This window comes from Trichomycterus rosablanca, chromosome 4, assembly GCF_030014385.1.
Source record: "Trichomycterus rosablanca isolate fTriRos1 chromosome 4, fTriRos1.hap1, whole genome shotgun sequence".
NCBI lineage: Eukaryota > Metazoa > Chordata > Actinopteri > Siluriformes > Trichomycteridae > Trichomycterus > Trichomycterus rosablanca.
In genome coordinates this window covers 26,768,103-26,795,078 of record NC_085991.1, presented here as the reverse complement: position 1 = coordinate 26,795,078, position 26,976 = coordinate 26,768,103, and the positions used below count along the sequence as shown (strand labels likewise).

Below are 26,976 nucleotides of genomic sequence, written 5' to 3'. Positions count from 1 at the left end.
TCAGGGATTGGATGGGTGTATAGACAGAGTCTGACAGAGCTTTAGAGCCGAAAAAGGCACAAATGTATTGAATAATTAATCGTACATCCTTATGGGAAAAAATACCTTGAAACTCAACGTCTTTTAAACTCAACGCCACTCCCAGAACCAATTGACATTGAGTTTCAAGGTGTGTGTGTATATTGCAGCCATGGTGAAATAATCAAAAGGCCAATGGGTATAAGATTTCCAAAACCTAGAACATTCCTAGAGACACCATTGGGAGTATTATCCATAAGTATTTCATCCATAAGTCTAAGCAATCTCAGGACAATTAAGAAAACAGTGTGTTACTGCAAAAGACTCCTTTAAAAGGATGACCTTATGGGTCTGGGACAGATTTTTAACAGAAAGATGATCATCTAACATCAAAGGGCAGACTTCGTGGGCAGACTTCATGACGCTTGGCACTCTGGACCATGAAGCAAAGGAAGGGTTGACTGGTGTCCGCCAGAAGAAATTTGGATAGGCCCACAGAGTTCTGAGACACAGTTCCATAGAGTGACTAATCAAAACTAGAACTGTTTGACCATTTGGATAAGCGATTTGTTTGGCGAGGAAAGGCAACACTCATGACCAGTAGAACTCAACAGAATACTAATATTAATCTTAGCTGTGTGACTGGCATAATAACCTTGGTGATAACTGTGTGAGAAATACATACAAGGGATCTTGAAAAAGTTTCTGCACTTTTATATTTTGGTTGGAAACATAAGGGTGGGAGAAGTAGTATTTGGTCGTGTCTGAGACGGAGTGCTTATAGTCCGGATTTACCACCATCTGATTTCCACCTTTTTAGAAGCTTTAAGATTTGTATGTGATTATGTGAAAGCAGCGGTGCATCAGTGGCTACACGCTCAACCAATAACATTTTTCACTGATGGTGTTAAAGTGGTTCAACGCTGGGAAAAATGCATCGCAAAGGTGACTTTGTAGAAAAGTGAGTATTTTTAAAAAAAAAACTCGTAATAACAGAGGAAATTAGAAAGAGGAACTTTAAAAGACTTTGTTTTTACATGTTCATTTCTGACCTTAAAAGACAACAAGGATCAAAATGACGGCTGTCTTTATTTAGTTAACCTACTCCCCTGCCTCAAAAGCAAATCCAATCCAGTCAAACAGTCGTCCGTCAACAGCTGTAATTACAATGGATATTCCTGAGTATTTTTTCACTTCACAAAGCAAAGCTTTTACTTTCCCCGTTGTGTAACTTTGATCCTACTGAAACATTTATCCAGCTGAGCTTTATGTTATGAATCCTTTAGGGTCAGCCTGACTTAGCTTCTTACACAAAGTGCATTACAGTAAGCTGGCAGAAGTATTTACATTCACTCCGCTCGGCAAATGCTCTAGTCCAGGGTGACTTAAGATGTGCTTTGTTCTCTGCTTGTGAAACATATTTCTAAAAGGAAACGCTGGCTAGTCTAAAGAGGAGTAAGAGCTGACAACAGCTAAATTATCCGAGAGATTCCAAGTGCCTGTTTTGTTAAAATCACAATGATTGCTTGTTCAAGTGGAGCTCAGTAGTCTATATTTTAAAACAGCAGGGAACTTTGTTTCAGGCAGAGGAGATTTATTTTACAATTTGTACAGAAAAGACCAGTACAGAAAAGAGTCTAGATCCAAGTCCCCTTGAGGGGTTAAAGTGAGCTGTATTTGTGGCTGATGCAGTGCAGGTTTTTATCACTGCTATGAAGTATGGTGGGGCTGGTCCTTTTAATTTGATTATTGTTGTATTGTTTTGGCAAGTTTATTCTCTTTATTTAGTTTCTGCTTACTAAATTTGCTATAAAAAAAAAAAAAGACAGAGCATATCTTTTGCCTGCTGCTCATGCCAGAACATACATTTATATTTTCAGCATTTGGCAGACGCTTTTATCCAAAGCGACTTACAGTTGTGACAGTATACAATCTAAGCAATTAAGGGTTAAGGGCCTTGCTCAAGGGCCCAACAGTGGAAACCTGGCAGTGGTGATGCTTGAACCGGCAACCTTCTGATTACTGGACCAGTACCTTAACCACTAGACTACGGCAGTCAAACTTGCTTTGAGGAAAGCACTAACAGCCCTATTCATTAGCGTGGCCTCAACCCTGCCCATAATTGGATAGTGCCGTTCTGTTTACCTAGAAGAGGGGCAGAAGTCAGAATTTTAATTCATGTGCCTGTAATGGCAGGCGGTTCATTTATGAAGAAAGGTCTACGAAGCAAACGATTTATAAACCATAACATATCAGATCTCTGGAGTAAAATATATGATGGATGGATGGATGGATGGATAGATAGATGGATAGATAGAGAGAGAGAGAGAGATAGATAGATACAGTGTATCACAAAAGTGAGTACACCCCTCACATTTCTGCAGATATTTAAGTATATCTTTTCATGGGACAACACTGACAAAATGACACTTCGACACAATGAAAAGTAGTCTGTGTGCAGCTTATATAACAGGGTAAATTTATTCTTCCCTCAAAATAACTCAATATACAGCCATTAATGTCTAAACCACCGGCAACAAAAGTGAGTACACCCCTAAGAGACTACACCCCTAAATGTCCAAATTGAGCACTGCTTGTCATTTTCCCTCCAAAATGTCATGTGACTTGTTAGTGTTACTAGGTCTCAGGTGTGCATAGGGAGCAGGTGTGTTCAATTTAGTAGTACAGCTCTCACACTTTCTCATACTGGTCACTGAAAGTTCCAACATGGCACCTCATAGCAAAGAACTCTCTGAGGATCTTAAAAGACGAATTGTTGTGCTACATGAAGATGGCCAAGGCTACAAGAAGATTGCCAACACCCTGAAACTGAGCTGCAGCACAGTGGCCAAGATCATCCAGCATTTTAAAAGAGCAGGGTCCACTTAGAACAGACCTCGTGTTCCTCCTCCTCGTCCAAAGAAGCTGAGTGCACGTGCTCAGCGTCACATCCAACTGCTGTCTTTGAAAGATAGGCGCAGGAGTGCTGTCAGCATTGCTGCAGAGATTGAAAAGGTGGGGGGTCAGCCTGTCAGTGCTCAGACCATACGCCGCACACTACATCAAATTGGTCTGCATGGCTGTCACCCCAGAAGGAAGCCTCTTCTGAAGTCTCTACACAAGAAAGCCCGCAAACAGTTTGCTGAAGACATGTCAACAAAGGACATGGATTACTGGAACCATGTCCTATGGTCTGATGAGACCAAGATTAATTTGTTTGGTTCAGATGGTCTCAAGCATGTGTGGCGGCAATCAGGTGAGGAGTACAAAGATAAGTGTGTCATGCCTACAGTCAAGCATGGTGGTGGGAATACCATGGTCTGGGGCTGCATGAGTGCAGCAGGTGTTGGGGAGTTACATTTCATTGAGGGACACATGAACTCCAATATGTACTTGTGAAATACTGAAGCAGAGCATGATCCCCTCCCTCCGGAAACTGGGTCGCAGGGCAGTGTTCCAGCATGATAATGACCCCAAACACACCTCTAAGACGACCACTGCTTTATTGAAGAGGCTGAGGGTAAAGGTGATGGACTGGCCAAGCATGTCTCCAGACCTAAACCCAATAGAACATCAATAGGGCATCATCAAGCGGAAGGTAGAGGAGCGCAAAGTCTCGAATATCCGCCAGCTCCGTGATGTCGTCATGGAGGAGTGGAAAAGCATTCCAGTGGCAACCTGTGAAGCTCTGGTAAACTCCATGCCCAGGAGAGTTAAGGCAGTTCTGGGAAATAATGGTGGCCACACAAAATATTGACACTTCAGGAACTTTCACTAAGGGGTTTACTCACTTTTGTTGCCGGTGGTTTAGACATTAATGGCTGTATATTGAGTTATTTTGAGGGAAGAATAAATGTACACTGTTATATAAGCTGCACACAGACTACTTTTCATTGTGTCAAAGTGTCATTTTGTCAGTGTTGTCCCATGAAAAGATATACTTAAATATCTGCAGAAATGTGAGGGGTGTACTCACTTTTGTGATACACTGTATAACTTTATTAATACCATAGGGAAAGTCAGTTATTATAGCAGCAAAAAGTATTCAAGTACAAAAGTAGGTGGGAGAAAACCGGAGCACCCGAGGAAACCCACACAGACACGGGGAGAACATGCAGACTCCACTAAGAAAGAACCTGGACTGCTCCACCTGGTGACCGAACACAGGACCTTCTTCCTGTGGGGTGACAGTGCTACCCACCGAGCCACCGTGCCACCCTAATATGGACAAAGACAGAACAAGCCAAACTCCAAACAGGCAGTGAGAGGAAGTTTGAACCCAGGTCCACAAGACCTTGTAAAATTATGGTAGACAGTCTGAAAAATCTAAATTTAAAGATCTGAAATGCAAGGCAGCTGTATAAGTAGAGGTAAATTAGGGGGGTATGGTCTGGCAGTCAGTTTTGCTGAATGGGAAGCCATCATACTGTTAATTAAAGGCACTTTTAGCAGAAAATAAACAGACCAACATGTCAATAACATTTTGTTAGACCAAAAAAGTCAATTGACATTTCTTATGAAATACATTTTGCCAAACACTGGTACAGCATGTTGCCTATGCAGCATGGGGCCAATTTAGTGGTTAATCTACATTGTGAATGTTATTAAAAGTACACAAAAGAAAGCCAGGTGGACACAGGGTTAAGTTTGAACCCAGGTTCTCAAAACCCTAGTGCTGTGATTCACCATCAATGCCTGCTGTGCCAGTGTGCGCATGCCATGAGAAAGCCAGAAAAATGGCTATAGAGGAGAAAAGAAAAGATAACAGTGTCATCTGTAACTCACTTGGCAGCAGCCTTTACCACATCAGTCAGCTGGTCCCTGACCCTGAAGAGAGAAAGAGCAAAGCAGAGCTGATTTACTACACTGCACACACACGGGTCAACCTTTCATCCCCATATGCTATGATTTAGGTGATAACCTAACACACACACACATTTCAAAATACTACTTCAAATGAATTCTCTTTTCAACACAAACCACACACCAGCCACTGCACTCTAATAATTCCCACTGCTTCACATCCTAAGCCCTTCTTTACTAGACACCTCAGGCTTACTGGCTTTCAGTAGAGACCCCACACACACACACACCTGGCTGAAAAAAGTTGAAGAGTATGAAAATACTTCAGGTACATATGTGGTTAGTAAAAAGTCTTTAAAATAAAGAAATAAAAAAACATTGTATGAGATATGCCCAAACTGTAAGTTGTACCATTATATTCAAATTTGATATTTAAAATGTCTCTATTTTTTATATCTTAGAGTGATTATATGTTTATTCAACATAGCTGTGATTTGCTGATAATTTAAGCTACATTTGATTTGGTAAACCAGGGCTATTTACAGTGGGGCCAAAAAGTATTTAGTCAGCCACTGATTGTGCAAGTTCTCCTACTTAGAAAGATGAGAGAGGTCTGTAATTTTCATCATAGGTACACTTCAACTATGAGAGACAAAATGAGAAAAAAAAAAAATCCAGGAAATCACATTGTAGGATTTTTAAAGAATTTATTTGTAAATTATGGTGGAAAATAAGTATTTGGTCAATAACAAAAGTTCAACTCAATACTTTGTAACATAACCTTTGTTGGCAATGACAGAGGTCAAACGTTTCCTGTAAGTCTTCACCAGGTTTGCACACACTGTAGCTGGTATTTTGGCCCATTCCTCCATGCAGATCTCCTCTAGAGCAGTGATGTTTTGGGGCTGTCGCTGGGCAACACGGACTTTCAACTCCCTCCACAAATTTGCTATGGGGTTGAGGTCTGGAGACTGGCTAGGCCACTCCAGGACCTTGAAATGCTTTTTACGGAGCCACTCCTTCATTGCCCGAGCGGTGTGTTTGGGATCATTGTCATGCTGGAAGACCCAGCCACGTTCCATCTTCAATGCTCTCACTGATGGAAGGAGGTTTTGGCTTAAAATCTCACGATACATGGCCCCGTTCATTCTTCCCTTAACACGGATCAGTCGTCCTGTCCCCTTTGCAGAAAAACAGCCCCAAAGCATGATGTTTCCACCCCCATGCTTCACAGTAGGTATGGTGTTCTTGGGATGCAACTCAGCATTCTTCTTCCTCCAAACATGACGAGTTGAGTTTTTACCAAAAAGTTCCATTTTGGTTTCATCTGACCACATGATATTCTCCCAATCCTCTTCTGGATCATCCATGTGCTCTCTGGCAAACTTCAGACGGGCTTGGACATGTACTGGCTTAAGCAGGGGGACACGCCTGGCACTGCAGGATTTGAGTCCCTCTCGGCGTAGTGTGTTACTGATGGTAGCTTTTGTTACTTTGGTCCCAGCTCTCTGCAGGTCATTCATCAGGTCCCTCCGTGTAGTTCTGGGATTTTTGCTCACCGTTCTCATGATCATTTTGACCCCACGGGATGAGATCTTGCGTGGGGCCCCAGATCGAGGGAGATTATCAATGGTCTTGTATGTCTTCCATTTTCTTACAATTGCTCCCACAGTTGATTTATTCACAACAACCTGCTTGCCTATTGTAGATTCACTCTTCCCAGCCTGGTGCAGGTCTACAATTTTCTTCCTGGTGTCCTTCGACAGCTCTTTGGTCTTGGCCATGGTTGAGTTTGGAGTCTGACTGTTTGAGGCTGTGGACAGGTGTCTTTTATACAGATAACGAGGTCAAACAGGTGCCATTAATACAGGTAACGAGTGGAGGACAGAAGAGCTTCTTAAAGAAGAAGTTACAGGTCTGTGAGAGCCAGAAATCTTGCTTGTTTGTGGGTGACAAAATACTTATTTTCCACCATAATTTTTTTTTTTTTTTACAAGTAAAGAAAAATAGGTTCTGGTAATGAGTAACGGTAACAATAATTAGAAAGAACACATTAAGATTTTAGGTGTTGACACAGTGGATCTGTTCTGCATACAGACTTGGCACAGTTTTTACGCGGCATGCCCTGACGCAACCCTCCTATTTTTATCTAGGCTTAGGATGGGCACTGAGAGCACACTGACAAGTGCACATCATAATTGCTAGGCTGTTTCAGCCACTCACTTCCCCCTCGAACACTAGCCATCATGTCTGTGCAGATGCCCGACTGGCCAATAGCACCACTGAAATTAGAAGGACAAATAGCCAGCTCTTACAGAGTGCTAGCATTTTTTTTTTTTTATCCACAGTTTAAATTATTACTTGTTCATGTTAGATGAGTTTTTAAATAATGATCTTGTTAAACTTGCAATCGAGCATGGTGCTTGTGCAGTATGTATTACCCGAATTTGGCTTTATAAAGTAATCAGTAGTTGATGTAGGTGTCCAAGAGGAACGATCTCCACTGTTACACTAGGCTGACCTACTTGCAGTCAGAATAACATTTTCAGAGCAAAGGCTTGTAGATCACAGGTCAGGATGTAACTACTTGGTGGGTGGGAGCCGGACAATGAAGTTAAGTTGTGTTAAGGTTGAGGGGGGTTCAAGGCCCTATTATATATTGGCGTCCTGTACAGGGTGTGTTACTGCATTGCGCCCAGTGACATTAAAGAAAATGAATGAAATAAATGAAAGGACATTCACTAAACATTAGTAACCAAATATATTGAATATAAACTCTCCCTGCAACAGTAGGACACAAGTTCAGCCCTGCTGGCATCTAATTTGCAGGTATCAGATAGCAATGAAGTTCTTCTGTGTTCAGTGCTTAGAAGAAAAAAGAAAACGTCCTAGAAAAAATATAATTGTGGGCAGGCGTTGCACTTTCCTTATGGGGAACCTACTGTCCACTCAATTTTATTGTAAACACATGAACGCTACTGTGTACACTAAATAAATCAAAAGTTATTTACATGAGAGTAACAAACACAAAATGACAGTCGTCTGGGACAGGCTGTGATTGCATGACAATTAGAAAACCTCATTATTCTCATCAAAGGAAAAACACTAGTAGGCATCCATGCTCTTGTCAAGAATGGCTTGTGGCATCATCTGAACTCAAACTCGTGATCTCTAGATAATAGTGCAAACACTTTTCTGTTGTCAAGGAGTCTTGGAAAGAATTATTAAGAAGCTCCAAAAGCTCATGCTGCCCTCATATGAGAGGGTTCATTGCCAGAAAGAACTGCTATAAATAAAGTGAGTTTCTGTATTAGGATGTGCGTTCGATGATGGGCATTCTCAATGCAAAAAGGTTAATCTGTGTGTTGTAAATTATACTCACCAGAGCCAGGAGCAATGCTGTTTATACTGTAAGTCATCTGGACTCTCCTTCCCCTGCTTCTGCAGCATCTCCAGCTCTGCTTTACGCCCCTGAGATACAACCATAAAAGAAATTAATATTACTATTCATTTATTTACCACTCTTCAACTTGAGTTCACAAGCACAAAATGCTTTTCATATACAATATTAAACAGCACAAAAAATATTTAAATGAGCAATTAATAAAAAAATAAGCAATCAGCAATCAATAAGAAATGAACTATTATAGCATTTGTACATTCACAACAGAAATGTCATATTAAAAGTTCTGACTTAATATTAAGTAATAATACATTCACAAATCATTCAGAAAGTATTTAGACCCCTTGACATTTGCTCTATACTGTGGATGTGATTCTAAATTAATATAATTTACACATCAATCTACACTTAATTACCCAAAATTAAGTTAGAGTTTGTAAAAAAAATTTATAACAAAAAAACACACTGAAATTACCTATTTATAAAGTATTCAGACACTGTATTCAATCTTTCATAGAAGCCACTTTAGCAGCAATTACAGCTAAAAGTTATCTTGGATACGTCGCTACAAGCTTGCACCTGGGTTTGGGCTTTTTATCCCATTATTCATGGCAGATCCTTCCAAGTTTGATCCAATTGCAGGCATCTGTAAACTGCCATCTTCAGGTCTTTATGCAGATGTTGAACAAGGTTTAGGTCCAGGCTTTGGCTGGGCCACTCAAGAACATTCAGAGACTTTCCTCAAAGCTGCTGTATGCTTTTGGTCAGTGTTGTGAGTTTGCATGCATTCTGGAGGTTTTCTTTTCATCCATTCCTCCTTGTACCTGCTGCTGAGAAGCACCAACATAGCATGATGCTACCACCACTGTGTTTTACTGAACATATGAAAATAGCTAGGTTATATGCGGTGACTGTTCTGTTCAAAGAGCTGAATTTTTGCCTCGTCAGCCCAGAGAACCTTTTATTCATGTTGACAGAGTCCTGCAGCATACGACAAAAAGCATACGACACAAGCGGGCTGTCATATGCCCTTTACTCCACAATGGATTTAGTCTTGTTACTTTATCATACAGGCCTGATTTATGGACAACTGCAAAAATAGTTGCCTGTCCAATAGGTTCTATCATCTCTACAGGACTTCTGGAGCTATCCCAGACCAAGGCCATTCTTGCCTGCATGCCAAATGTGGCCAGACTGTCAGCTCTAGGAAGGTTCAAGGTTGTGCCAAGCTTTAAATATTGAGAATACTATGGTCCTGGGAAAGAAAAACCTTAGATATTGCAAGTTTGATCATAGAGGTTTACAAACAGGACATCATGGCTTGGGTTTTGTCCCGACAATGCAATGTAAAAGGTAAAAGACCAAGTGTGTGTCTTTCCAAACTAAGTCCGATCAATTAAATTGAGTTCTAACCCAAACTCAAGGATGAATAAAGCAAAAAGGATGCACCTACTAACAATATAATGAGGTCTAAAACACGTTTTCATATCATACTTATGAGTGAAATGCCAATAAATGGACATGAAATTTCACTGATATCAATTTAAAATAAATCCACAACACAAACTGTGCAAAAAGTCTCTGGATCTGTATATCTTCTGAATCTACTCTAAACATTTCCCAGATTAATTATAATAAAATATGTCATATTGATGACTACATGCTGAACACATATGGAACAAGTGCTTCTCATGCATGTCAGAATCAGCCATTCAAATCCTCCTTCTGCTTGTTACTACACAATTAATAAACAGATGGTTGTACATGATTTTGTCACAAAGCTTTTAGACCAAGAAGGACTTTAGACATTGATGGGTATTAAAAAGAGAAAAAGATAGCTGTGCTTAGGCTTCCTCAAGCAATTATGGCTGATCAACTGATCTAAGATGTTCCCCAAATACAGACCCTGGGGCTACTACTTATGTAAAAAATACCTACATACAGTGTATCACAAAAGTGAGTACACCCCTCACATTTCTGCAAATATTTCATTATATCTTTTCATGGGACAACACTATAGACATGAAACTTGGATATAATTTAGAGTAGTCAGTGTACAGCTTGTATAGCAGTGTAGATTTACTGTCTTCTGAAAATAACTCAACACACAGCCATTAATGTCTAAATAGCTGGCAACATAAGTGAGTACACCCCACAGTGAACATGTCCAAATTGTGCCCAAATGTGTCGTTGTCCCTCCCTGGTGTCATGTGTCAAGGTCCCAGGTGTAAATGGGGAGCAGGGCTGTTAAATTTGGTGTTTTGGGTACAATTCTCTCATACTGGCCACTGGATATTCAACATGGCACCTCATGGCAAAGAACTCTCTGAGGATGTGAGAAATAGAATTGGTGCTCTCCACAAAGATGGCCTAGGCTATAAGAAGATTGCTAACACCCTGAAACTGAGCTACAGCATGGTGGCCAAGGTCATACAGCGGTTTTCCAGGACAGGTTCCACTCGGAACAGGCTTCGCCAGGGTCGACCTAAGAAGTTGAGTCCACGTGTTCGGCGTCATATCCAGAGGTTGGCTTTAAAAAATAGACACATGAGTGCTGCCAGCATTGCTGCAGAGGTTGAAGATGTGGGAGGTCAGCCTGTCAGTGCTCAGACCATACGCCGCACACTGCATCAACTCGGTCTGCATGGTCGTCATCCAAGAAGGAAGCTGATGCACAAGAAAGCCCGCAAACAGTTTGCTGAAGACAAGCAGTCCAAGAACATGGATTACTGGAATGCCCTGTGGTCTGACGAGACCAAGATAAACTTGTTTGGCTCAGATGGTGTCCAGCATGTGTGGCGGCGCCCTGGTGAGAAGTACCAAGACAACTGTATCTTGCCTACAGTCAAGCATGGTGGTGGTAGCATCATGGTCTTGGGCTGCATGAGTGTTGCTGGCAATGGGGAGCTGCAGTTCATTGAGGGAAACATGAATTCCAACATGTACTGTGACATTCTGAAACAGAGCATGATCCCCTCCCTTCGAAAACTGGGCCTCATGGCAGTTTTCCAACAGGATAACGACCCCAAACGCAACCTCCAAGATGACAACTGCCTTGCTGAGGAAGCTGAAGGTAAAGGTGATGGACTAAACCCAATTGAGCACCTGTGGTGCATCCTCAAGTGGAAGGTGGAGGAGTTCAAGGTGTCTAACATCCACCAGCTCCGTGATGTCATCATGGAGGAGTGGAAGAGGATTCCAGTAGCAACCTGTGCAGCTCTGGTGAATTCCATGCCCAGGAGGGTTAAGGCAGTGCTGGATAATAATGGTGGTCACACAAAATATTGACACTTTGGGCACAATTTGGACATGTTCACTGTGGGGTGTACTCACTTATGTTGCCAGCCATTTAGACATTAATGGCTGTGTGTTGAGTTATTTTCAGAAGACAGTAAATCTACACTGCTATACAAGTTGTACACTGACTACTCTAAGTTATATCCAAGTTTCATGTCTATAGTGTTGTCCCATGAAAAGATATAATGAAATATTTGCAGAAATGTGAGGGGTGTACTCACTTTTGTGATACACTGTATCTACCTCACATACTCATGTCTGCACAACGTTCCGCTTCCTAAAGACACTACAATCTGACATGTGAGCAGCTTTACCCCAGTTTGTTGTTTAAAGGTGTAGTCGGTGGTTGGTTGTGCTAGTGTGAATGATTAATGTCATGCTGAGAGAGGATCAAACAGGGTGAAAAAAACACACACCTGTAAGACAGCCTGGTATGCCCGGTTCATAAAGTCACGCCATGCCTGAGGCAGTAAAAGGGAGCGATGCCACTCTGAAGGCTGGATGTTCACCTGAGGGAGAGAGATTTTTTTTTAAATATACATGTTAATGCCGGCAAAGAAATGCCATGTTTAACACATATGTGTCATTTATTGGCAAGACAGGTATGATGTTTCGGTCTGCTTATTTTATCTTGTCTTTATATTTTGGGTCAATTTTATATTTTTATTTTTATGGCTGCAAGGTAGGTGAAAACTGATCTTGTGTTCTTGTGTTGTGTTGAGTAAGAGTATTGAGTTCAGAATCATCAGGGTCAAAGTAATCAGACCAGTAATATTTTTTTTTCACATTCACTTGAATGTGCTCTGTCTGTTACCTGTGATTTGTGATCTCTGAAAGGAAGGGGGGGTCACATGGAGCATAGCGTGGCTCTCCACATAAGATATGGCTCTGTTTGGGAACCTAACACTAAAAAGGTGATAAGAAATGGCTGCAGACTGGACACAAGTCAGAGGGGACGTGTACTGATCTGACTCTCTTTGATCGGATTGGGGGTTTCACAGTCAGGAATTGGAAATGACCGTTCGGCAGATAAACATTTGCATGTAGAGCAAATTTTTCCAAATTTCTAAGTTCTATTCCTTATTTAAAAAAAGGTTTATTAATAAAGCAAAGTTGTTTCTACCTCATGGATGAGGGTGGTTAACATCTGCTGGTAGCTGCGGCCTCTGCTGACTATGAAGCGGGTAATTGGTCGTCCATCTTTGTCAGTCTGGATGGGGAGGTCGTAGCAGAGCAGCAGACCAGCTAAAACAAATAAGTCATGACAACTCATAAGTCTATTCAAGTGTGCCACACACCACACTGCATTGTGCTTAATAAGAACAGCTGGTTTAAATCATTTATTAGCATTAATGGCACCAATGGGAACACTAAGTAAAGTTGTTTACAATGTATTTAATAAAAAGGGGGATTTCTAATTAATTAATCATACCTGCTAGACCAGGTTTAAGACCAGGCTGCTTATTCTTCTCATACGTTTTTAGCATAAAGGCAGGGACTCCAGCAACAGTTTTGCCTTGGTCAGAACGCAGGTTTCCTCCTCTCAGGGCTAAATGGTATACTCCTCTGGGCATTTGGATCATCTCTTGTTTTATGAGAGCCGTCAGGAAGGTCTCAAGTGCTGTGGATAAACAGATAGTTTACAGATGAATTAGGTGAATATAGTGTTAATGTAAAAAAGAGGGCACACATCCTAAAAACAGTTTTTTTTTTATTTAAAAATACTGGCTCATAGTTAATAAGTTAAGTCTGCTTTTTTTTTTTTACAGTTTTTTTTATAAAACAAATATTATAGTAGGAACCAAAAGTCATGCACTGCTCTCTATTTTTCACCATCTATGTTCAGGCCCCTATGTTCAACCAACCTTCAAACATAGCCCATCATGTCTGTGTAAGCACCCAGCCAGCTTGTAACAGGGCTCAAGGGTTCGAGATCTTAGCGGTGGTGGGTTGGGTCTGCGCCACTCAAGCATCCAAAAGAAATCCCAAAATAGGAAAATTTGATTTGATAGAAACCCAAATGAGTTAAACTTCGTCTGGGACATAAAATATTTAATATGAACTAATACAGTAAAAAAAAACACACACACCTTTCAGTGAGACAAAAATGACATGATGTGAAAAGTAGTTAATAAAAACATGTTTATTGAACAGAATTGGAGAAATGCAGAAATCAGTGCGTGACTCTCCATGCGCAAAACTGGCCTCACGCGCAAATCCACCAAAGTATGGTCAAATAAGAAGGGGTCGTGGACTCTGCATATGTCGGAGGGAGCAAGGGTCAGAAAAATATGCCCTACTCAGACGTGATCAAGGTATCCAGCAGCGGAAGACTATTGGCTAGGCTAGATTGGGAGAATCTTCTGTCGCCGGAAATCACCAGCTGGTCTGAACATAGGGTTAAACAGGTTAAGATCTCATACCTGGTAAAACAGGTTGTGGTGTCAGTCCAACCAGCTTAATGTATGAAGGTCCTGGCACAGTGAGATCTTCATCTTTCTCTTTCTCCTTCTCCTCATCCTCATGATCACATGGCTGCTTTGTTTCTGGTCTTGCCTGTGATTGTAATTACAATTAAGATATTTCGTTACATCACTAATATCACGAGCACCAAGGTATAAGAATACTTTGCCTGAAGGTAGTATGAATTCTGTGAATGTGTTCTTACTGGTTCAGGCAGGTGCAAGATGGAATGAGAGGATTCTGGGAATTCAGACAGTGCCCTGTAGCCACTGGTAGCCACGTCTGCATTCTGAAAAGGTAACCAACTGAAGCATTAGATGTTTAAAGGATACCCATTTTAATACACAGTTAAGTAGAAAAAATCAATACAAATATAAAAAAAATGGTCCATTTTCTTTCTAGCATGAGTGCTTTACAAAAATACTGACCTGACTTAGAGCATAGCTCCACAAAATGCTGACCATCTCATTTGTAAAATTCTGTAAAAAAACAATGTACCAAGAGGTGACCAAACCCATTTACCACACATGTACCACAACCACAACAGTGTTAGACTATAGGGCTTAAATGAACCTCATATTGTTCCGTTTTGACGTGTAGTGAAGGCACCAGAGAGAGAAGCTCTGCAACAGCCTTTACCACTAGAGGTCTCGTCTCACAGGTTATCTTCGGAGAGAGCGCTTTCCACGTAGAGCTGATATCGACCACCTGAGAACCCACACAGACAGCTTTGAAAATATAGCTTGTTAACATGTTAACATCAAATAGTGTTATATAGAAGTACACATCCACTATGTTCTCCTAATGCCTGAAAATAGATGGACTGCTTCGTACAGAACTTTGTAATTGACCCTATGTTAAATCCTACCTTTCGGTTTATGTGCTATTCATGTTTTTTTTTGTTTTTTGTTTTATATTAATATATACAGTGGAACCTCGATTTAACGGACTAAAAGGGGGGAGCGCTGGTCCGTAAACTGCAATTGTCAGAAACAGCAAGGTTTTTTTTCCAGGGGGTGCGAAAATATACAAAAACACATCACTAATGTCCACAAAGTGCTAAACATGCACATGATAAACAGTAAAATGAATAACGTAAATGGATATGTAAAATATGTCATGTAAAACCTGTGAATAAACAATAACACTGGTGTACTGTACTACTGAGGAGAAATTTCATTTACCTTGTGTGAAGATGTTTTTTTTGCTGTGATCGTATAGTGGGGGCTCTATTAGTAGAGTATCTATTATTCTGAATCTAAAGTACTGCTGGTGGCTACTGGAGCAGTGCTGGTGCATTACTAAGAACTACAGAACATAAAACACAGAGCAAAGGCGAGAACAAAGCGAGCCTCCCGACAAAATAAAGCCTATTACCCATTTAAACAAAGAGACATGCGCCGGCTAGCGGACAATTACTGAACTACTGGTCTTGGTATGCTTCTCGAGGGAATTTTAAACAATCGGACCGGACATTTGGTTTTCCAGATTTTGTCCTTTAAATCCAGAGGTACCACTGTATTAATATCCTGTGTCACCTGCCCAAAACCAATTCAGCCATTGTAACATTGTAGTCATTGGAGATTAGAGGTATTAATAAAGCACTCTCATTTTGTTTGGTACAGGTACATATGGGCTTATTTAATACTTTCAAAAACAGAAAAATATATTTAATGACTCATCGTACATGTACAGTTGGAGACTAGTGCTACTTTCATTGTTGATCCTCCCAGTATTTTTTTCAGTAGACACTATGCTCTTGGCTTTATATTTTGGGTTATAGCACGATTGTCCTACAAGCACTGACGTTAAAAGTCCCAACAACACTGCTGCACCTGATACATTTATAACAGAGAAACACACACTATCATGTTACTACAGTAATAGTGTCATTGCACAATGCTCTGCCACCCAAATAACAGCCAGTCTATGGGGGTACTATGGGACTTTCTTTTATTGATGGATGGTGTTTGGAGGGATACCAAGGTGTACAACAACAAATGGGCTAGAGTCAGTAATTGTATACCCATAAAGATACAGTAGATATATCTTGATGGTACGTGTAGCTCATTGTATATATATATATATATATATATTAGGGCTGTCGAAGTTAACGCGATAATAACGCATTAACGCAATCTCAATTTAACGCGATTAAAAAAAAGTGCCATTAACGCAAATTCTAGTTCATGTTGAGACTTGACTGGTAGAACCAACGGTTCATTTGTTCATTTGCGGTTTGTTAAAATAATATAACTGAGCGTCGTAGGGATGCACTTGCATAATAAAGAAATAAATACACGGTATATTCACAAGTTGTCGGGAGCAAAACACTTTATTAACTTAATCTGTTACGGCACTGAATACCGGAGTCAAGCACGCTAGTCCATGAACTATGGAAGCCCCAAAAGGGTCAAAACACACTCACTTCGTGTAGAAACGTCCACTTTTCACATTTCACTTAAAAAACCTTGTTTTCTATAACATTTACACAGATTTTATTTAATGTGATTAATCGCGATTAACTATATGAAATTCTGAGATTAATCGCGATTAAAAAATTTAATCGTTTGACAGCCCTAATATATATATATATATATATATATATATATATATATATATATATGTGTATGTATATATACAAATTGTATATTTGACTTTATATTGATTGTTGACTTTGATCTATAGCTGATTTAATCCCCCCATCACTACACTGCGCATTAAAATAAACTACTTATGAGTGAAAAGATCAAATCCTGACATGTTTACAAGCAGAAAAACATTTTCAAATGAACTAAAGCTGTAATGTTGACCTCAGCTCTGCATAGTTCATGTAGACCCTGCAGAACCAGCGCTGCAGGGGGGGCCTGGTCCTTCCTAGAACACTGAGTCAGCGTGTCTGTTATAGCTGCCAGCATGTCTCCTCCATGCTGGTATGGCCTAGTGGAACAGAAATAACAGAAAAGAAGTCAGAAGAGATCATCTGTAAAAATGATGCATATAACACTGTACACAGAAGCTGATAAGCAATAAGTTCTGTTGTGTGAGCTCCTAAATAAGTATTTGTAATTCCAGCAATAAGCAAGAACCACTAACGGCCCTTTTACACAATGTGAGTCTCAATTTAATGGTTGTTTCCATTGCCACGTGACCCGTACCCTTCTTGACCAGGGACCAAGCATACCAACGCAGAAAGCAGTGCAGATCGTGACTGGTTAAACAGTATCACTACAGGAGTGAGACAATACAAGCCTCATATACAAAACCCAACTGCATCAGATTTTACTGAAGCGGTGTCATGAAAAACACTAAAACATACACAGGGCTAAAGAAAAATCAAACACCACAACAACAGCAGCTTGGCAAACCAAAAAAATGCCCTGTTGTTACTACTGCTACTGTTTACAGTTACAGTTGCATATTTGCTCTGTAACTGTGTCTGGTAGAAAATGTCATCACAGCCTCGCCTTTAACAAACTCCTCCTAGTTTTATGAGTATCCCTGTGCAACTGGAAACAGACAATAGCAAAAGAGATACAGTACAGATAGTTCTGGAATTAGCTGTGTACTATACTGTACTGTACTATAACACGCTAGCACACCAGAGCTGACATTTCGAACTCATCGGTTGGAATCTCAGCTCTGCCATACAGCTGGGCGCAGTAAAGCCGGGAGAAAAATAGGAAGACATAAACAAAATCTATTTAAAAAAAAAATGTGGAAACTTTTTGAAGAACCCTCGTATCTTTATATACAGGGGTTGGACAAAATAACTGAAACACCTGGTTTTAGACCACAATAATTTATTAGTATGGTGTAGGGCCTCCTTTTGCGGCCAATACAGCGTCAATTCGTCTTGGAAATGACATATACAAGTCCTGCACAGTGGTCAGAGGGATTTTAAGCCATTCTTCTTGCAGGATAGTGGCCAGGTCACTACGTGATGCTGGTGGAGGAAAGCGTTTCCTGACTCGCTTCTCCAAAACACCCCAAAGTGGCTCAATAATATTTAGATCTGGTGACTGTGCAGGCCATGGGAGATGTTCAACTTCACTTTCATGTTCATCAAACCAATCTTTCACCAGTCTTGCTGTGTGTATTGGTGCATTGTCATCCTGATACACGGCACCGCCATTGGATGCACATGGTCCTCCAGAATGGTTCGGTAGTCCTTGGCAGTGACGCGCCCATCTAGCACAAGTATTGGGCCAAGGGAATGCCATGATATGGCAGCCCAAACCATCACTGATCCACCCCCATGCTTCACTCTGGGCATGCAACAGTCTGGGTGGTACGCTTCTTTGGGGCTTCTCCACACCGTAACTCTCCCGGATGTGGGGAAAACAGTAAAGGTGGACTCATCAGAGAACAATACATGTTTCACATTGTCCACAGCCCAAGATTTGCGCTCCTTGCACCATTGAAACCGACGTTTGGCATTGGCACGAGTGACCAAAGGTTTGGCTATAGCAGCCCGGCCGTGTATATTGACCCTGTGGAGCTCCCGACGGACAGTTCTGGTGGAAACAGGAGAGTTGAGGTGCACATTTAATTCTGCCGTGATTTGGGCAGCCGTGGTTTTATGTTTTTTGGATACAATCCGGGTTAGCACCCGAACATCCCTTTCAGACAGCTTCCTCTTGCGTCCACAGTTAATCCTGTTGGATGTGGTTTGTCCTTCTTGGTGGTATGCTGACATAACCCTGGATACCGTGGCTCTTGATACATCACAAAGACTTGCTGTCTTGGTCACAGATGCGCCAGCAAGACGTGCACCAACAATTTGTCCTCTTTTGAACTCTGGTATGTCACCCATAATGTTGTGTGCATTGCAATATTTTGAGCAAAACTGTGCTCTTACCCTGCTAATTGAACCTTCACACTCTGCTCTTACTGGTGCAATGTGCAATTAATGAAGATTGGCCACCAGACTGGTCCAATTTAGCCATGAAACTTCCCACACTAAAATGACAGGTGTTTCAGTTATTTTGTCCAACCCCTGTATATATATATATATATATATATATATATACAGTGTATCACAAAAGTGAGTACACCCCTCACATTTCTGCAAATATTTCATTATATCTTTTCATGGGACAACACTATAGACATGAAACTTGGATATAACTAAGAGTAGTCAGTGTACAACTTGTATAGCAGTGTAGATTTACTGTCTTCTGAAAATAACTCAACACACAGCCATTAATGTCTAAATAGCTGGCAACATAAGTGAGTACACCCCACAGTGAACATGTCCAAATTGTGCCTAAAGTGTCAATATTTTGTGTGACCACCATTATTATCACTGCCTTAACTCTCCTGGGCATGGAATTCACCAGAGCTGCACAGGTTGCTACTGGAATCCTCTTCCACTCCTCCGTGATGACATCACGGAGCTGGTGGATGTTAGACACCTTAAACTCCTCCACCTTCCACTTGAGGATGCGCCACAGGTGCTCAATTGGGTTTAGTCCATCACCTTTACCTTCAGCTTCCTCAGCAAGGCAGTTGTCATCTTGGAGGTTGTGTTTGGGGTCGTTATCCTGTTGGAAAACTGCCATGAGGCCCAGTTTTCGAAGGGAGGGGATCATGCTCTGTTTCAGAATGTCACAGTACATGTTGGAATTCATGTTTCCCTCAATGAACTGCAGCTCCCCAGTGCCAGCAACACTCATGCAGCCCAAGACCATGATGCTACCACCACCATGCTTGACTGTAGGCAAGATACAGTTGTCTTGGTACTTCTCACCAGGGCGCCGCCCACATGCTGGACACCATCTGAGCCAAACAAGTTTATCTTGGTCTCGTCAGACCACAGGGCATTCCAGTAATCCATGTTCTTGGACTGCTTGTCTTCAGCAAACTGTTTGCTGGCTTTCTTGTGCGTCAGCTTCCTTCTGGGATGACGACCATGCAGACCGAGTTGATGCAGTGTGCGGCGTATGGTCTGAGCACTGACAGGCTGACCTCCCACGTCTTCAACCTCTGCAGCAATGCTGGCAGCACTCATGTGTCTATTTTTTAAAGCCAACCTCTGGATATGACGCCGAACACGTGGACTCAACTTCTTTGGTCGACCCTTGCGAAGCCTGTTCCGAGTGGAACCTGTCCTGGAAAACCGCTGTATGACCTTGGCCACCATGCTGTAGCTCAGTTTCAGGGTGTTAGCAATCTTCTTATAGCCCAGGCCATCTTTGTGGAGAGCAACAATTATATTTCTCACATCCTCAGAGAGTTCTTTGCCATGAGGTGCCATGTTGAATATCCAGTGGCCAGTATGAGAGAATTGTACCCAAAACACCAAATTTAACAGCCCTGCTCCCCATTTACACCTGGGACCTTGACACATGGCACCAGGGAGGGACAACGACACATTTGGGCACAATTTGGACATGTTCACTGTGGGGTGTACTCACTTATGTTGCCAGCTATTTAGACATTAATGGCTGTGTGTTGAGTTATTTTCAGAAGACAGTAAATCTACACTGCTATACAAGCTGTCCACTGACTACTCTAAGTTATATCCAAGTTTCATGTCTATAGTGTTGTCCCATGAAAAGATATAATGAAATATTTGCAGAAATGTGAGGGGTGTACTCACTTTCGTGATACACTGTATATATATATACAGTGTATCACAAAAGTGAGTACACCCCTCACATTTCTGCAAATATTTCATTATATCTTTTCATGGGACAACACTATAGACATGAAACTTGGATATAACTTAGAGTAGTCAGTGTACAACTTGTATAGCAGTGTAGATTTACTGTCTTCTGAAAATAACTCAACACACAGCCATTAATGTCTAAATAGCTGGCAACATAAGTGAGTACACCCCACAGTGAACATGTCCAAATTGTGCCCAAAGTGTCAATATTTTGTGTGACCACCATTATTATCCAGCACTGCCTTAACCCTCCTGGGCATGGAGTTCACCAGAGCTGCACAGGTTGCTACTGGAATCCTCTTCCACTCCTCCATGATGACATCACGGAGCTGGTGGATGTTAGACACCTTGAACTCCTCCACCTTCCACTTGAGGATGCGCCACAGGTGCTCAATTGGGTTTAGTCCATCACCTTTACCTTCAGCTTCCTCAGCAAGGCAGTTGTCATCTTGGAGGTTGTGTTTGGGGTCGTTATCCTGTTGGAAAACTGCCATGAGGCCCAGTTTTCGAAGGGAGGGGATCATGCTCTGTTTCAGAATGTCACAGTACATGTTGGAATTCATGTTTCCCTCAATGAACTGCAGCTCCCCAGTGCCAGCAACACTCATGCAGCCCAAGACCATGATGCTACCACCACCATGCTGGACTGTAGGCAAGATACAGTTGTCTTGGTACTTCTCACCAGGGCGCCGCCACACATGCTGGACACCATCTGAGCCAAACAAGTTTATCTTGGTCTCGTCAGACCACAGGGCATTCCAGTAATCCATGTTCTTGGACTGCTTGTCTTCAGCAAACTGTTTGCGGGCTTTCTTGTGCGTCAGCTTCCTTCTGGGATGACGACCATGCAGACCGAGTTGATGCAGTGTGCGGCGTATGGTCTGAGCACTGACAGGCTGACCTCCCACGTCTTCAACCTCTGCAGCAATGCTGGCAGCACTCATGTGTCTATTTTTTAAAGCCAACCTCTGGATATGACGCCGAACACGTGGACTCACCTTCTTTGGTCGACCCTGGCGAAGCCTGTTCCGAGTGGAACCTGTCCTGGAAAACCGCTGTATGACCTTGGCCACCATGCTGTAGCTCAGTTTCAGGGTGTTAGCAATCTTCTTATAGCCCAGGCCATCTTTGTGGAGAGCAACAATTCTATTTCTCACATCCTCAGAGAGTTATTTGCCATGAGGTGCCATGTTAAATATCCAGTGGCCAGTATGAGAGAATTGTACCCAAAACACCAAATTTAACAGCCCTGCTCCCCATTTACACCTGGGACCTTGACACATGACACCAGGGAGGGACAACGACACATTTGGGAACAATTTGGACATGTTCACTGTGGGGTGTACTCACTTATGTTGCCAGCTATTTAGACATTAATGGCTGTGTGTTGAGTTATTTTCAGAAGACAGTAAATCTACACTGCTATACAAGTTGTACACTGACTACTCTAAGTTATATCCAAGTTTCATGTCTATAGTGTTGTCCCATGAAAAGATATAATGAAATATTTGCTGAAATGTGAGGGGTGTACTCACTTTTGTGATACACTGTATATATACAGTGTATCACAAAAGTGAGTACACCCCTCACATTTCTGCAGATATTTAAGTATATCTTTTCATGGGACAACACTGACAAAATGACACTTTGACACAATGAAAAGTAGTCTGTGTGCAGCTTATATAACAGTGTAAATTTATTCTTCCCTCAAAATAACTCAATATACAGCCATTAATGTCTAAACCACCGGCAACAAAAGTGAGTACACCCCTTAGTGAAAGTTCCTGAAGTGTCAATATTTTGTGTGGCCACCATTATTTCCCAGAACTGCCTTAACTCTCCTGGGCATGGAGTTTACCAGAGCTTCACAGGTTGCCACTGGAATGCTTTTCCACTCCTCCATGACGACATCACGGAGCTGGCGGATATTCGAGACTTTGTGCTCCTCCACCTTCCGCTTGAGGATGCCCCAAAGATGTTCTATTGGGTTTAGGTCTGGAGACATGCTTGGCCAGTCCATCACCTTTAGCCTCAGCCTCTTCAATAAAGCAGTGGTCGTCTTAGAGGTGTGTTTGGGGTCATTATCATGCTGGAACACTGCCCTGCAACCCAGTTTCCGGAGGGAGGGGATCATGCTCTGCTTCAGTATTTCACAGTACATATTGGAGTTCATGTGTCCCTCAATGAAATGTAACTCCCCAACACCTGCTGCACTCATGCAGCCCCAGACCATGGCATTCCCACCACCATGCTTGACTGTAGGCATGACACACTTATCTTTGTACTCCTCACCTGATTGCCGCCACACATGCTTGAGACCATCTGAACCAAACAAATTAATCTTGGTCTCATCAGACAATAGGACATGGTTCCAGTAATCCATGTCCTTTGTTGACATGTCTTCAGCAAACTGTTTGCGGGCTTTCTTGTGTAGAGGCTTCCTTCTGGGGTGAAAGCCATGCAGACCAATTTGATGTAGTGTGCGGCGTATGGTCTGAGCACTGACAGGCTGACCCCCCACCTTTTCAATCTCTGCAGCAATGCTGACAGCACTCCTGCGCCTATCTTTCAAAGACAGCAGTTGGATGTGACGCTGAGCACGTGCACTCAGCTTCTTTGGACGACCAACGCGAGGTCTGTTCTGAGTGGACCCTGCTCTTTTAAAACGCTGGATGATCTTGGCCACTGTGCTGCAGCTCAGTTTCAGGGTGTTGGCAATCTTCTTGTAGCCTTGGCCATCTTCATGTAGCACAACAATTCGTCTTTTAAGATCCTCAGAGAGTTCTTTGCCATGAGGTGCCATGTTGGAACTTTCAGTGACCAGTATGAGAGAGTGTGAGAGCTGTACTACTAAATTGAACACACCTGCTTCCTATGCACACCTGAGACCTAGTAACACTAACAAGTCACATGACATTTTGGAGGGAAAATGACAAGCAGTGCTCAATTTGGACATTTAGGGGTGTAGTCTCTTAGGGGTGTACTCACTTTTGTTGCCGGTGGTTTAGACATTAATGGCTGTATATTGAGTTATTTTGAGGGAAGAATAAATTTACACTGTTATATAAGCTGCACACAGACTACTTTTCAATGTGTCAAAGTGTCATTTTGTCAGTGTTGTCCCATGAAAAGATATACTTAAATATCTGCAGAAATGTGAGGGGTGTACTCACTTTTGTGATACACTGTATATATATATATACACACACACACACACACACTTTTAAAGCACATTAATGCAATTTTTGTCCACTTTTGATTATGTACTTACATTGCATCATTGCTAGCCATGCCTCCCTAGTCAATTTCTCCCTCGTAGGAGTAGACATTGCATTTTATGATGATAGAATGGATGAGTTTAGTACAAGTGTTTGAGCCTCATTAGGGATGGGTTGCATTATGTGTATTACTAGGTACTGACCGTGTAATTGTATGGGTTGTAACAGAGGAATTCTAAAGCTGGATTTACACTGAATGCATTACATATGTGTACATAAACAATAACAATGGGACTGTGAATAAACGGTATAGTACAGTTGCTTTGCTTTGCCGTGCTTTAAAGACGGAGAGTGTAACTGTAGCTCTGACCTGTTCCATATCATGCGTAAAACCAGCATAAAATACTAAAAGTCATGTTGTGTGTTCTGGATGTCAAAAGACAAATTGAAGAATTTGAAGTTACTTTGAAATGCTGGAAGTGTCAGGTATGGATTGTAAGTAGAAAATTCTATGTTGAAAGCAGGAAAAAAGTACTGTACATACAAGCAAGTAAATCATTCACAAATCACTAAATAAACACAATGTCATGTAAATAAACGCAATGTAGTAAAGCTGGGCAACAATCACAGACAGATGGTGAACAGAGATTAGGAGATAAATTCTGATCCAAGCACTTTGAAGAAACACAAACGGAAAACCTCTTTCTCTTGAATGAAATGGTAAGGGATCTGTCTGCCCTAAATAAATTCCCTTCAGCTGACAGCACTTATTCCCATTGTGTGTTCAGCAAAACCTCAAAAATGTCTTTCAGCACATTATACAGTTACTGTATGTGATCCAACAGAAAGGCACATACCATAATGTTAGGCTTGTCCAACACAGAAAAGAGGCAACTGTAATGCCTAAAAGTCATGTAAAAATAAAAAGTAAAGCCAAATTCACACCTGATGCGTTACTTTAGCATAAGCGTAACGTCCATGTCTGAGGGTATTTTTTTTTCCAACAAAGAGCTCAATATTTTCACAAGCAACACCTGAAACTTCATTAGGCTATTTTTCAAGTCCAGTACTGCAAATAAGGCATATACCACTGAATGTACACTGATCAGCCATAACATTAAAACCACCTCCTTGTTTCTACACTCACTGTCCATTTTATCAGCTCCACTTACCATATAGAAGCACTTTGTAGTTCTACAATTACTGACTGTAGTCCATCTGTTTCTCTGCATGCTTTGTTAGCCCCCTTTCATGCTGTTCTTCAATGGTCAGGACCCTCCCAGGACCACCACAGAGTAGGTATTATTTAGGTGGTGGGTCATTCTCAGCACTGCAGTGACACTGACATGGTGGTGGTGTGTTAGTGTGTGTTGTGCTGGTATAAGTGTATCAGACACAGCAGCACTGATAGAGTTGTTAAACACCTCACTGTCACTGCTGGACTGAGAATAGTCAACCAACCAAAAACATCCAGCCAACAGCACCCCGTGGGGAGCGTCCTGTGACCACTGATGAAGGTCTAGAAGATGACCAACTCAAACAGCAGCAATAGATGAGCGATCGTCTCTGACTTTACATCTACAAGGTGGACCAACTAGGTAGGAGTGTCTAATAGAGTGGACAGTGAGTGGACACGGTATTTAAAAACTCCAGCAGCGCTGCTGTGTCTGATCCACTCATACCAGCACAACACACACTAACACACCACCACCATGTCATTGTCACTGCAGTGCTGAGAATGACCCACCACCTAAATATTACCTGCTCTGTAGTGGTCCTGACCATTGAAGAACAACATGAAAGCAGGTTAAAAAAGTATGCAGAGAAACAGATGGACTACAGTCAGTAATTGTAGAACTACAAAATGCTTCTATATGGTATGTGGAGCTGGAATGGAAAAGCATTGGAACAGCTGTACTGACTAAATCAGTCATGTTTTTCCCTACCAAATCGATTAATGATTTTAAATAATTTTTCCCTGAAACGGAAAATGAAACGGTGCGATCTGAATCTGTTTCTTAGTATGGTATGCTGTGGAAGTGTCTCAAACGTCATTCTATGTAACACTTACACAATGACTAAAGTGTATTTTATTCTTTGCAGTCCATATTAACAATAAAGTACACATGATTTGGGTTCAGATATGGGTTCTTTTTTGTTTTCCCCCAGGCCGCTCAGGTGGCGCAGCGGTAAAACACGCTATCACACCAGAGCTGGGATTTCGAATACATCGTATCGAATCTCAGCTCTGCCATCCGGGCGGGCTGGGCGGCTGCATGAACAACTATTGGCTGCTGTTCATAGGGTAGGATGAGCCGGATAGGGACTCCTCATGACTGAGCGAATTACGACCTCTGCTGGCTGGTTGATGGCGTCTGCACAATGCTGTCGAGGAAAAATGCTGATCAGGGTGTGGCTGTCCGTGCACAAAGCTGATCCGCATATGAACTTGCCTCGTGCAGGTGAAAAGATGCAGTCGGCTACTGCTCACATATCGGGGCGGGGGTCAGCTCTAGTGGAGAGGAAGCATAATGCAATTGGGTAGAAAATGCATTAAAAACATAAAAGTTCCCCAATGGATTACTCGGATGGTGCGGTGTAGCAATTTGAAGGTGCGCTTGTCAGTGCACTCTCAGTGCCGGAGGGTTGCATCAGGAAAGGCATCCAGTGTAAAAGCTGTGCCACGTCTGGTATGCGGACCAGATCCGCTCTGGCGGCTCCTAAATACAGGAGCAGCCGAACAAAAAAAGGGGAAAAAACAACACCTGTTAAGTAATTCCAATCAAAGTGCTATTTTAATATAACCCAACTGACTAAAAGCTATTTTATATACATATGTGCTTCACTTACATGCTTGAGTACAATAAAATAAAGACAAAGTGTAAAACAAATAAAGGTTATATAGTTTAGTTTAAGTGCACAAAGGACCTTTCTCGACAGATGTCCCTCACACAGGCAGCTCTCGCCAGGATCTGTTCCCACTGAACCTCCTTTCCCACCATTACCGATGATTTCTCCATCAGGGCCATCAGTTTCTGCAAGTCTGGATACACACGATCCTAAATGAACACAAACAGGCATAAAGTTAGCTGCAGAATGAT

General features: G+C 41.8%; 1 protein-coding gene across 2 annotated transcripts in view; it reads right to left on the bottom strand.

Annotated features, from left to right (window-relative positions):
* focad (focadhesin) overlaps positions 1-26,976 on the bottom strand; it is a 94,396-nt gene that overhangs the window by 24,516 nt on the left and 42,904 nt on the right. For both annotated transcript variants that reach the window (XM_062994084.1, XM_062994085.1), the window contains exons 14-24: positions 26,804-26,934; positions 16,798-16,924; positions 14,558-14,692; positions 14,413-14,463; positions 14,190-14,273; positions 13,945-14,077; positions 12,954-13,142; positions 12,645-12,766; positions 11,938-12,030; positions 8,204-8,292; positions 4,804-4,845 (exon numbers count right to left, since the gene is read on the bottom strand). In XM_062994084.1, the coding sequence (XP_062850154.1) occupies positions 4,804-4,845; positions 8,204-8,292; positions 11,938-12,030; positions 12,645-12,766; positions 12,954-13,142; positions 13,945-14,077; positions 14,190-14,273; positions 14,413-14,463; positions 14,558-14,692; positions 16,798-16,924; positions 26,804-26,934 (1,196 nt within the window). The remainder of the gene's footprint in view (positions 1-4,803; positions 4,846-8,203; positions 8,293-11,937; positions 12,031-12,644; positions 12,767-12,953; positions 13,143-13,944; positions 14,078-14,189; positions 14,274-14,412; positions 14,464-14,557; positions 14,693-16,797; positions 16,925-26,803; positions 26,935-26,976) is intronic.